At 37.2% G+C, this 12,842-nt stretch overlaps 1 protein-coding gene across 1 annotated transcript in view; it reads left to right on the top strand.

Moving 5' to 3' along the window:
* The window catches only part of galntl6 (polypeptide N-acetylgalactosaminyltransferase like 6), a 520,631-nt gene that overhangs the window by 438,203 nt on the left and 69,586 nt on the right, over positions 1 to 12,842 (top strand). The window contains exon 7 of the mRNA XM_031895455.1: positions 11,612 to 11,729. Coding sequence (XP_031751315.1) covers positions 11,612 to 11,729 — 118 coding nt within the window. The remainder of the gene's footprint in view (positions 1 to 11,611; positions 11,730 to 12,842) is intronic.

The following is a 12,842-nucleotide window of genomic DNA, read 5'->3' as shown; positions in this document are numbered from 1 at the left end:
TAGAAGCGTATATCTGGCCCTTAATGTTATTGTATAAAAAAGGTACAAGCAGTGGAAATATTTGACATCTATAAATCACTTATTTTGAAAAATAATTATATGTTTTTCCATTGGACTGTCACATCCTGAAGACTGACCTTACCAAACAGTTTTTAATGCTGCAAAACACACATTATACACATTACCTGTTTCCCTTTCTTTTTGGATCTTTCATGCTAAGTTCAAGGTAAATCAGAAGAAGAACAAGCTGGGAAATGCTAAACTGAATAAACACAAAACAATATGATGCCAAGGCATTTATTCCTGTTTTGCAACTGAACACACAACCCTCAGCATGGGATGTACGCCACATAATCTGAGTGATCTGTAAACATATAATCAGAGGTTAGTACTCAGACACTATAGCTGAATACCCAGAGAAAGCCCATTTGGTCTTCATATCCTATAACTAACAATAACCAACAAAATGTAAAATAAAGATAATAAAGATAAAGAGCAAATCAAGCTTTTTGAACATGTTGGTGCATATGGACATTATTAAATTTACACTGGTAAAACTGGTGTGTTTGCTACAGTAACACTACTATAATTTATATAATAAGCTGCTGTGTAGCCACGGGGGCAGCCATTCAAGCTGGAAAAAAGGAGAAAAGGCACAGGTTACATAGCAGATAACAGACAAGTTCTGTAGAATACAATAGTGTTTTATCTGTTATCTACTATGTGCCTGTGCCTTTTCTCCTTTGAATGGCTGCCCCCATACTACACAGCAGCTTATTTATATAAATTATAGTAGACTTTCTGAAGTAAACACACAACTTTTACCAGTGCAGGGCAACAGTACATTATATTTTATTTACTTTTATACACTTTCATTTTTTGGTGTTACTGTTCCTTAAAGCTTACACAGTGCAGTATGGTGCAACACAGTCCAACATTTTGCACTAAAATACCATTCACTAGGATGAAAGATACTCCAGTTGTCATGGCGTATGTGTGGACCAAATTGCACCATTACAGAATATGATACAAACAAGGGATGCACCAAATATCGGATTTGGTTCGGGATTCAGCAAATCCCGACTTTTTTTTAAGGATTTGGTTTCGACCGAATCTGCGGTCCTGGTCAAACTGAATCCATATACTAATTAGAATTCCGAAAGGGTTAAATGGGCAGTGAAAAAAAAATTCACCAGGCGCTGCGCACAAGGCGATTTTTAACCCCTTCCGATTCTAATCAGCATCTGCTAACTAGGATTCGGGTCAGGATTCGTCCGAATCCTTCTGGGTGGGTTCGGGGGTTCGGCTAAACCCAAAAAAGTGGGTTCGGTGCAGCCCTAATACAAACAGAAGCACTCACTTATACTAATATCCCAATGGGTTGCCAGTGAGATGCCCATATGGTACAAACCTGCTGTACTTCTTCATAGTAGCAAGTGCCACCATGGCACCAATATGTTTGGCACCGCAAGTGAATCAAACCTTTTTACACTGGCCCAGGTTTGTTTCTATCTAAGCAATGTTCCTCCACCTTGATTTCCCAGCAGTCCCCTGCACCTAGCTGGACCTGCACATGCGCGGCATACCAAATTAGGAAATTTTACATTGTGCATGAACAAGTCTACTTAGATTGTAAGCTTTACAAGGCAGGGGCTAAGGAAGAAACATCCCCAGGCCAGTACATTTTTTACCAAAGAGGAGCACTACCACATTAAAAACCTATCTCTAGTAATTAGCACTGAATATGACGCAGAAATACCTTAGCAATGGTGTTACTGATGATACAGATTTGCATCTATTAAACAGAGGCTAGTGATTGGATAAAATAGAAGTATGTGGATTGAGAGGGTAGGTAGCTGAGCATGAGGTAGGAGCAAAGTCATAACTTTGGGTGCCCTGTCCCCCCCCCCCCCCCCCCCCCCCCGCCACCTTTTATTTGCTGTTTTTTTCATATGTTTTTTCTTTTATTTGATAATTCACAACTATTCCAGGTTTGAACAAATATGCATAGTGTTTGCATTTTCCACATGTTTTTGTATGAATCATGAAAAAGCACAAATTAGAGTTTTGATAAATTTGCCCCTTGGTCTGTTTATCTTTATATACTCTAGATAATATGAAATATTAGAATAACCCTTGAACCTGATAGATTTGGAACCTTAGGACTAATATATTGTTTTTGCCACTTTGCAAACTTCTATATTTAAATTAAAGGAGACCCCTCATTTATATCTTTAGATCATACAGTCTATAAAAACTGAAGAAATGATTTACATGTATAGAATGTTTTATCCAGAATACCTGTGGTTTTCCAAATGATGAACCTTTCCATTATTTGGATCACCAGACTTTTCAAAAAATCATTTAAACATTAAATAGACCCAATAGGATTGTTTTTCACCAATATGGATTCATGCAGTTACCATCAAATACAAGGTACTGTTTTATTATTACAAAAAAAGGAGAATGTTCTATGGTAGATGGCCTTCCCGTAATTCAGAACTTTCTGGATAATGGGTTTCTGGATAACAGATCTTGTACTGTATTAGCTAAGTTGTGTGTTAATTTCCCCCTTTACTTTTTAAATAAAATATTGTTTTATTGTGTCTTTAACTCGGAAATTAAAGCCAACTTAGTTTTTACACCTATGATGCCTCTAATGATGCTTTAATTCTAAATGACATTAGAAATGACAATGTGTTATATATCTGAGACTTCTCAAAAGCTTGCAAACTGAAAACTGCTGTTGTTCTGTCTAATCTTGCATATAGGCAGACTTCACTGATCTGATCATCTGAAAAAATCTCTTACCTCTTAAGTAATTGAAAAGACAGGATGGGAGTATACCAGAATTAAACATGGATTAACTTTACATCTGAATTATTTTAATTAATTTTGAAATACACAGCTAAGCACAATGTAACCAATGGAGAGTGAATCAGCTTGATGTTATTCTTCCCACTTCATCTGCTGCTTCTTCAGCTGAAGCTAAGCAACAGCAGAGCATCTGGATTCAATTCAGTATTACATGACGACGATATAAAAGCACAAATTATTGTGCTATAAGGAAGATAATACTGTTATTTATTATTAAGAAAACATACAAAGACTTCAGATAGTAAGCTAAACCAACAAGGAGCACACACTGAAGGGCTAAGCTTATAACATAGAGCTAGATCAGCATGGTACAGTTACAACAGCCAGACTCATTGCTTATCCATTTACTGTGCATTTTAGCATTTGTTAGGTTAAACAAACATATCCAGGTAGCTGTAGAACAAAGGTTTAAATTAATTATACAATTCGTGGTTATAATCATAGTGAATATCATTTTGGCAAATTGCATGAAATTTGGTGATTCCCATGACTGGGAGTTTCATCAGGTATGACTGTTCTGAAAGTATCTGCAAGCTGATAAATAAAATTATTCTTGTCCACAAAATGGACATTTGAAAGCACCCTGAATGAATGTTTAATCTTAATTCTGCATGGCCTTTTTGGTAGTTATCCAACTCAACCAGCAATTAAGCAATCAATAAAGGAATTCCATAACTTTACTATAACAAGCAAGGGCAATAAAAAGAACAGAAGGTAGCTAAGGTTAATTGATGTTCTGTAGTAAGCTACATCTACAGTGCCAAGGCTTTTGGACACAACTGTTATCCTACTTAAGTGTGCTTGGCACAAAGCTTTGGAACAAAGCATAAGCAGGTCTCCTGGCGCATTTTTTCTACAGTCTTGCCTGCTCCCCATTGCCTGCTTCATCCACAGTGCCTACATCCCTACATCTTTAGACCAGTGACCTATACATTATCTCAAATATCTATCCATAATGATGATGCAATGAAAAGAGAGAAGTGTGACAGACTTTATTTAAGGGGCAGTTGAGTCATGCATAGAAGAGAGATAGGGCAACTTGGTGGTTGTATGGCTAATGGGCAACATCATAGCACACAGTGATGAAGTCTGAGGTGAAGGCAGTCCTTCAAGTGGATTAAGCCCATCAAAAGGGCAAAGAAGTTAGAAAGGAATATGAAGGGCCTAAGTCCTTGATATAGCGGCAGCTCAGAAAACGGGAGCAGAGGCGGAAAAATGCCACCAAAAGAACTGCAAAGGCAAACATTTTTAGAAGAACTTGTAAGAAATCAGCAAACATGGTAGGCGAACTGAACAAAGTGGCAAAGGCAAAACATGAATCTGGTCCAACCATATAACTTTCTGCCTTGAGAACAAATATTGATAGGCACTTACAAATTCCTCCTGTTCCAAACACTGGGACATCCTTGCTGTGCTCATCCATCATTAATACAACATTTTTATATTGTATTCAAAAACAATGAATCTGTCATCTCAGGGAACAAAAATCATCCTGCTTTGTGTGTGAGTTCAAAAGTAAAAGTGTTTTTATAGTGTATGTTCACACAATTACTCTAAAAAGCTCTCTCCATGGGCAGGCTGACAAACAGGGGTGCTGGGCTACAGGGCATAGCTTTAATTTTTAATATGTGAAAATGATTTTGTTTTCAGGCCAGCTGTCAATGTCTGTTTGCATAAAGGTCACTGCTCCACACAAACCCACAGGATGAAAACTATTATGGTAAAAAGCAAGAGTTTAGATAAATATTTATTAGCTAGCCCACATGATTTCAATAATTAAAAGAGACCGAACCTTTTGTTTTGTGCCGAGTAACTCAACCATTAAAATTAAAAAAAAGTCCTCACACTATAATCACTATGCTATATTTTAAACAACAAATACACTTTAATTCACGTTTCCAGGAGCATATAAATATGGACCTTTTGGTACAGTGATATAATGTATAAATGTAAAAGTTGAATTGACATATTATTATTATGTGTCTGCAGTTGGGTAACATGGCTATTACAGGTGACACTCTGACTAAGTTAAGGCAAATGTGCAAATGTCCTCTTCATCAATGAATTTCTAACTCTGGCTTGTGGCCAGTGATAAATACTGCACAAGGTTTCCCTGGATGAATGCTTTCTACATCATGACTGTGCTGGCATCTGCTTATATCACTGCAGTGATGGGGTGCTGCCAAATACCTTAACAAAGATGCCAATCTATATTTTGGATACTTTTTATAATGGGAGCTTCCATATTGCTTAGCTGCTTTAAAGATTAGCATTATCTGCTCACAAAATGAGAGCTGAATTAGTCTGGATCATTGTTGCTGTGCTTAGAAGATAGTTACTGGCAGTAATAGCCTGAACGACTTTGATATTTCATATATAGTTTCTTTTATACCTTTTTTATTGCTGAACTGGTTTAATCTGCTCATCAGCCAACTAGCTGCAATTCTTGACACACTTTTCTTTTTTACAGTGTATTTGCTTTACCTCTGCATTGCTGAACTGTGCTATCATAAGCTAGCCATCAGTACATATTGCTAAAATAGTTTCTGGCATAATTGAACTGTTGTGTTTTCTTCATATCATGTGTCATAATATCACATTACTGAATTCTCATTAGATTTCAGTTTGTAAATGTGGAGGTGTTTCACTCTGCATTCCTATGTTTTTTTCACCCATTTTTCTTAAATGTTGAACAGTGTTATTTTGTTCATATAGCAGCAACATTAAAATGTGTTGGTCTTTTCGGAAGATATTTTGGAGGTTATTTATCAAAGTTTCATATTTTTTCCCACAATTTGAGCTTATTAGTGAACTATTAGTTTGACTATTTAGTGAATTTGAGTTTTTTAAAAATAACAAACCCTATAGCTTTAAAACCTACACTTCCTTGTTTCTAGTTGCCAGGCAGAAGCTTTTGTATCCATTTTTTTATATCTGTTTATTATTGCTCATATGACCACTTCCTGCACACTGTAATATAGTGTTTAGCAGGAGGTGGGCACTATCTCTTTGGCGTGCATCTGTTGAACCAGGTGGATGTTCCACTGAGCCTAGGATCAACAAGACCCTAGTAAAGCCTCATTTGCCCTAGAGAAATCATCTAACTCTAGTGAAGTCAGGGAGCAGGGACCCTGTGAACGAGGATTTAGTAAGTGCAAGGTATCTTTTGTTATAGCATTTCCTAGGAAAGTGAGACAGTCAGCTTTAGTTAGAAAGAACAGCTTTCTAGTCAACCAGGAGAGATAGCTGGGATTATCCTTCTTAACAGGCTCTGCTGCCTTGAACCGCAGTAGTGACAAGGGTATCAGGCATAGTCTTCTCCATCATCCAAATCTGCAGTATGGGATCCGGACCACTTAAGATGAAAACCCTAGGGATAAAGATTGCTTACTAACCCCTCTCCATAGTGGTGTTGGACAATATATGTTCTGTTCTGTTTTGCTGCAAAGAGCTTCACCCTTCTAAATAATCCTTCCCCTTAGCGAACAGAGAAAGAGAGTCCAATGTACCCCATGCTGTAACCAAGGGGTCCCCAACCTTTCTTACTTGTGAGCCACAGTCAAATGTAAAAATACTTGGAGAGCAACACAAGCGTCATAAAAATTCATGGAGGTGCCAAATAAGGGCTAAGATTGGCTATTAGGCAGCCTCTATGCACACTTACAGGCGTTTTATTTGGTAGGAAATCTTGTTTTTATTCAACCAAAACTTGCCACCATGTCAGGAATTTAAAAATAACTACCTGTTTGGGGGCACTGAGAGCAACATCCAAAGGTTGGTGAGCAACATGTTGCCCATGAGCCACTGGTTGGGGATCATTGCTGTAACCCAGGGGTGGCCGCAGTTTTTACGGTCGCGATCGACGCAGCATACGTATGCATTCATGCAGCACTTCCACATCCCCAGCTTGATTGCGGTCCACCAGAAATCCACAGAGGTTCGTCTGGTGGACCGCGATCAACGTTTTGGCCACCCCTGCTGTAACCTATGACTAGCTGGACTTATCTATATTATAGCCACAAAGAGATTACACATTTTTTTCCCAACAAGGTAATATGCCCTCTTTTTTTTTTTTTTTAATTGTTTAAAGTGGAAAAATATATATATATAGCTTTAAGAAGGGGTTGGATGGATTCTTAGCACGTGAGGGAATACAGGGTTATGGGAGATAGCTCTTAGTACAAGTTGATCCAGGGACTGGTCTGATTGCCACCTTGGAGTCAGGAAGAAATGTTTTCCCCTCTGCAGCAAATTAGAGAGGCTATATATAGAGGTTATATATAGGCATTAAGGTTGAACTTGATGGACATATGTCTTATTTCAACCTAACTTACTATGTATGAAAATTGCACAATTATGAATGTTGATAAATAACCACTAGGCTCCCACTAGGCTACTTCATTTACAGTTAAATACAATAATATCAAAACTGCTCTAAGCCACCCAGCACATCAAGCCTAATTTAAAATTTAAAACAGCCAGTCTCAATTTGCATTCGCTCACCCCTTCACAGAGTTGGTCCAGGTGCCTTGCCCCGGAACCTTCACCCAGGGAAAATTTTTCCACAATTTCTTCATTAAATTATCACTTGAATTACAGTTTTTCATGGACACTCACCTCACTAATCCGGTGGTCTGGGTGCAACGCCCCCCCAGAGGTATAGCAAAGGGAGACCTAGCAGTCACAAGCACAATTTCTCGATGGGTACGCACTCCAGACATGGGTGAAAGTGGTTAAGAAATATCTTTATTCACAATAATCATATACCTATGACTACGTGTTGAAAGACACGAAATACATCAGGATTATTGTGAATAAAGCTAATGCTTAACCACCTTCACCCGCGTCTGGAGTGCATACCCATCGAGTAATTATGCTTCATTTACACTACAAGTTTTATTTTTTCAACATTGTTGGAGTTTGTAAATCTGCTCATATACAGTTTCTGAAACGCTACTGGCATTGATGATATGTTGTAACTTTTTAACTCATAAGCCAATCCTTTGCTTTATTGAACTGTTCTGCACATAATAACAACCCCTAACATTGTAAACTGTGACATTTCTTCTATAAGTGAAAATTATGCAGTTATGCCTACAGAAGTATGTGTCTACATTATCAAATGTTCTTGACACTAGGTAATGGATAATTCTATAAATCAACTGGACACTGCCTATTGTTATTTATTTATTTTTCATTATTACTGTCACTTTCATAGTTGTAACATTTTAAAGTCATGTTAATGTTCAAAATCATTCTCTCAGATGTGCTAATAAATATTAATATTGTCATCTCATATCTAATTTCCTCATACTGAAAGGTCTACTGTAATATTGTGCAACAAGTAATTCCAAATCTGTTGTAGTATGTCATTTAGAAGAGTATGAATACATACATGAACTGCTTCTTTAGACTGTTCAACAAGTTCAGCTAGACTTTTGTATCTCCAAGAAGCAGTCTAGTAAAAGCCTTGTGGGATATAGGCTCTGATCCTGAGGGTATAGCCGGACTCCATGCCATAATGCAAGGCAGTACTTATGTTATTTGCCAGACAGGAAACAGAACTAGTGCCAGAAAATGATTCCTCCATGCAAGCATAAAAAGTGGCTTTAACATATTTTAGAAGCAAAGTAACATTTCTGTCGAAACCTGTACCACATAACACCACACACAACACTGCACACTGTTATTAGGAAAAAGCAAATACTCATTCTCAATATTCAGTACCACTGGAGCAGGGTCTGATGTGAATGATGAGCAATTTGTTAACATACTGCAGGTATGTGTTGGAACACATATACCAGGAAAAAAAAAATAAAACTTTCAGTATGTTATAAAATATCCTATTCTTAGCATCTTTTCTGTTTCTTTTCCAGTCCAATTTTTATTTTTTACAATTTTTTTTATTTCTCTACAACTCTTGCCTTTTTCCTGTTCTCAAACGGCAGTCCTTAACCTCAGTATTCAAAAAAAAACATTTTGTGAGGCTACAAATGTATTATTATTGTCACTTTTTAATGCTTTTCTTGTTGTTCAGGTCCCCTCCTATTCATCTTCCCTCCCTTAGTTGCTATGACAAATGGACCCTAGCAACCAGAGAGTTGGGCAAAAATAATGAAGGTTCCATTAAAAAATAAAAACAAATTGCAAAAAACCTCAGTATATCACCCTCATGCTAAAAGTTAATTTAAAGGGGAATTACCATTTAGGATGGTGAGCCTTACACTATTTGCTACTGATACAAACAGTACATATAATTATTATCTGGAAGATAAAAAAAATTTGAAAGTATAGCAAAAATAAACATTACTTAATATACCACGAAAGTAGAAACATCTATAAATGTTTATAATCAAACGGCATCATTAAATTCTAATATTGTCAGTTTAAAATGCCAAATAACAGATGCGAGTAGGCATTTCTAATAGAAAGGATAGCTGCACACATGGTTGTTTCAAAATCTATTTATGCAAATCATTATTTACTTTTTTTAATATATATCATAAAACCAAATGAACTTGTAAATGTTATCCTGGCTGTTCCAGATAATTTATAATAGCAAGAAACAGCTGGCCTTACAATAAAAATGTATATTTTACAGCAAATATCAGATATTTTCTTTCTCCCACTTTACCGACTGGAAACATGGTGCAGATCCACATACCAGCAAGGTGCTTAAATTTGCCATCTGTCCAGCTTTAGAGGTCCGTGGTGCCATTTCACAGTAAAATTGCTACATGCTGACAAAAGAAAATGAGTCAGTGAAATAGCTTAAAGACATTTGACGTTCTGTAAGGCTGCCAGAGTTGTTGTCCTTTCTTGTCATTTCCGCACTCTTCTCTGTCAATTTTATTCCAAATAATATTGCACAATTGACAGGGAGTGTCACTGAGATCAGTGCGTAATCAAAATATGATTGCCATGTCTGTGCCTTTGTTATTTAAAGCCAAGGTAGCACAGGAGTGCTCAGCAGTCTCTGTTCCGGTGAGCCGCTAACTTTAAGCCACTGGAACGGAATGTATTATTTTCTGCCCTGCTAGTTTATCGATCCTGCGCCTGGCCATCCCAAGAACTGGTACAACTGTATAATTAGCAGCTTTGATAAATAGAAAAAGATGGGCTTACTGCATCTTACAATTAGTCCTTCAGGGCATTTTCAGTGGAAATTATAATTGTCAAGGCAGCATCATGGCAGCCAGTTGTTTATACCCAGACCAGCTCCTCTTAATAACATCCCTAAACACTGAGAGTCCAGGATGGATGTGAATGGCCACTGCTTTATTTACAAACTTTATCAAATAATTTGACAATTATTATTGACCATATGACATATACCTTATACAAACCAGCACCACAGCAATGCTGGCCATACTCCACAAGACTGAATGGACCTGTCATGGCAGTCACCCAGCAAAATCTGAACTGAACTTAGCTGTGACTAAAGTATAACTCCTCTCACATGTTCCACCCTTCCTAAATGATTCTAGTAAATATTGCCCTTGTACATCCCTTGAGCCACCATTTAGTGATGGGCTGGGTGCTCTCTCAGAGATCAGCTGGCAGGAAATAATGCAACTCTAACTGTAACAGGAAGAAGTGTGGGAATATAAGATAGAACTCTGTCCATTAATTGGCTGATGTGACCTAACATCTTGTGCCCTTGGCTTGTTTGTGTGCACTGTGAATCCTATGATCCCAGGGGGCTGCCCTTAGTACTTAAAATAACAATCTTCTATTTAGGAACCAAAACCAGGTTCACCCTCATCTTTATGATCCTGCCATTAATCTTTTCTTCCTTGCCCTGTCAAGTCTTCCCTACCAGAACCTTTGCATTCAGGATGCTCCATTCTCAATGCCTACCAGTAATTCTGTACATTTTTGTAGCAATTCATTAATGTACTCTCATCTTCCGTGCTCCTATCCTCTTTAACTGAATGCAAAGACCTGTGTTCGCCCTATTCACACAGCCCTGCCTGCTGATGGTGGGGGGGGGGAGACACATAGATGTCCCACCTGTTTGCAAAAGGTCTACAAATGGAATAGCCTTTTGCACTGCAAATTTTTTTGTTAGCAATTTTTTCTGTCCCCTCATTTCTAAACTCTCTAATCTCTTCTGCCAATTCCATGTTAATTTTCTCTAATCAGCTCATTTTTGTCTGATATAGAAGCATGGGGTGCTTTACCTTTAAATGCTGCACTCATCCTAGTCACGTTATAGCCCTAGGGTAAAAATGCATTGCCATAGGGAAACAAAGAAGGGCAAAAGTGCTACAATTAAATGCAATTTTAATGGGTCAGGCAAACCTTTAGGGAAATTTTATTGGTGATGTGTGTCAGCTTAAAACACACAATTGTATTGTTTGATAAATGCTGGAAAAGCCATTTTTCTTGCTAAATTACACATCACAGAAACTGAGAAGTACCGTTAAAAACAATTCCCAGTATAATACAACATATTTTTTTAAATGGAAAAATCAGCTTGTTGTTCAGCAAAAGTCTTACAATCAAATTCCATTCACTTGGATAGAATAGCTTTTATCTGCTGGAAAATATTGGCAACTGTCATTGGCCAAACCAGTTATTACCATAAACTGTAGAGAGTAATTTATGAAAAGAGCACTTTCATGCAATTATTATAGAAATAAATATTTATTTTAGTTATCCTGCACCACTTATATATTGTAATTATGTTTTTTTGCTTCTTTTAATGACTTAATATGAACTCATCCCCTAGGTCTCCTGTAATGGCTGGAGGTTTATTTGCTGTTGATCGAAAATGGTTTTGGGAGCTTGGCGGCTATGATCCTGGGCTGGAAATCTGGGGAGGAGAGCAATATGAATTATCGTTTAAGGTAAGCAAAAGAAACACATTTAAATACATATTTGAAGTAACAAACATGATTCTTTCTATATTCTAATCCCAGAGATTTTTAGACTCTTTTGGTTTGGAACATGTCTAGGCTTCATGATTAGTGATGAGCGAAAAATTTGCTGAGAAATTTGAGAAACTACCGGAAAATTTTCGAAACGGCAAACAAATTGTGGAATGTGGGTGTGGCGTGGCTTTTTTGTCGTGCACATATTTTTTGACACATCCGCACCTATTTTGATAAGACAGTTCCCAGTTTGATGCAACAACGTCCATTTTGATGCACTCATTCCTATTTCGACAAGGCCATGACTCTTTTGGCACCTGATGATTTTTTTGCTGAGAAGTTTCGCAAAACAATTTGCCAATGGCAAAATGCACAAATTCGCTGCAAATCCATACCTTGTGAAAAAAAGCACTTGTAAACCTAGATTTCATATGGCCCATATGTGGAGAGATGTAAGAATAGTGTCGGAGTCATAGGCTATAACTGCAGGGATTAGCTGTTTGTTTTTACAGACAAACATTTTTATAGCACAATAAACATTATGGCACCGCAGCAGCTGTTCTATGCTCTCAGTTTTATAGTACAGTATCACTGCAAAGCCCCTTTGCTCTTGCCACAATATTTTAGTTTACCTAGACCAATCATTTGAATGTGGAACACTCAAACATATATATTATTTCATTACATGCTTTATTAAAAAAAAATTCAGATCCTAAGCAAAGAAATACAGGTATGGGACCTGTTATCCAGAATAATGGGGCTTTCTGAATAAGGGGTCTTTCCATAATTTGGATCTCCATGCCTTATATACCTTACCTCCATATTTTATATATCTTAGTAATCCATCAAGAACAAGATACCGTATATACTCGAGTATAAGTCGATCCAAGAATAAGCCGAGATACCTAATTTTACCTAAGAAAACTGGAAAAACTTATTGACTTGAGTATAAGCCTAGGATGGGAAATGCAGCAGCTACTGCTAAGTTTCAATAATCAAAATAAATACCAATAAAATAACATTAAATGAGACATCAGTGGGGTATATGGTTTATTTCAAAGAAAAACAGTAAACTAGCTCTGTAAGTGG

Source organism: Xenopus tropicalis, chromosome 1 (assembly GCF_000004195.4).
Source record: "Xenopus tropicalis strain Nigerian chromosome 1, UCB_Xtro_10.0, whole genome shotgun sequence".
In the NCBI taxonomy this organism is placed as follows: domain Eukaryota; kingdom Metazoa; phylum Chordata; class Amphibia; order Anura; family Pipidae; genus Xenopus; species Xenopus tropicalis.
The sequence above is the reverse complement of the archived record's forward strand: the minus strand, read 5'-3'. Positions and strand labels throughout refer to the sequence as shown.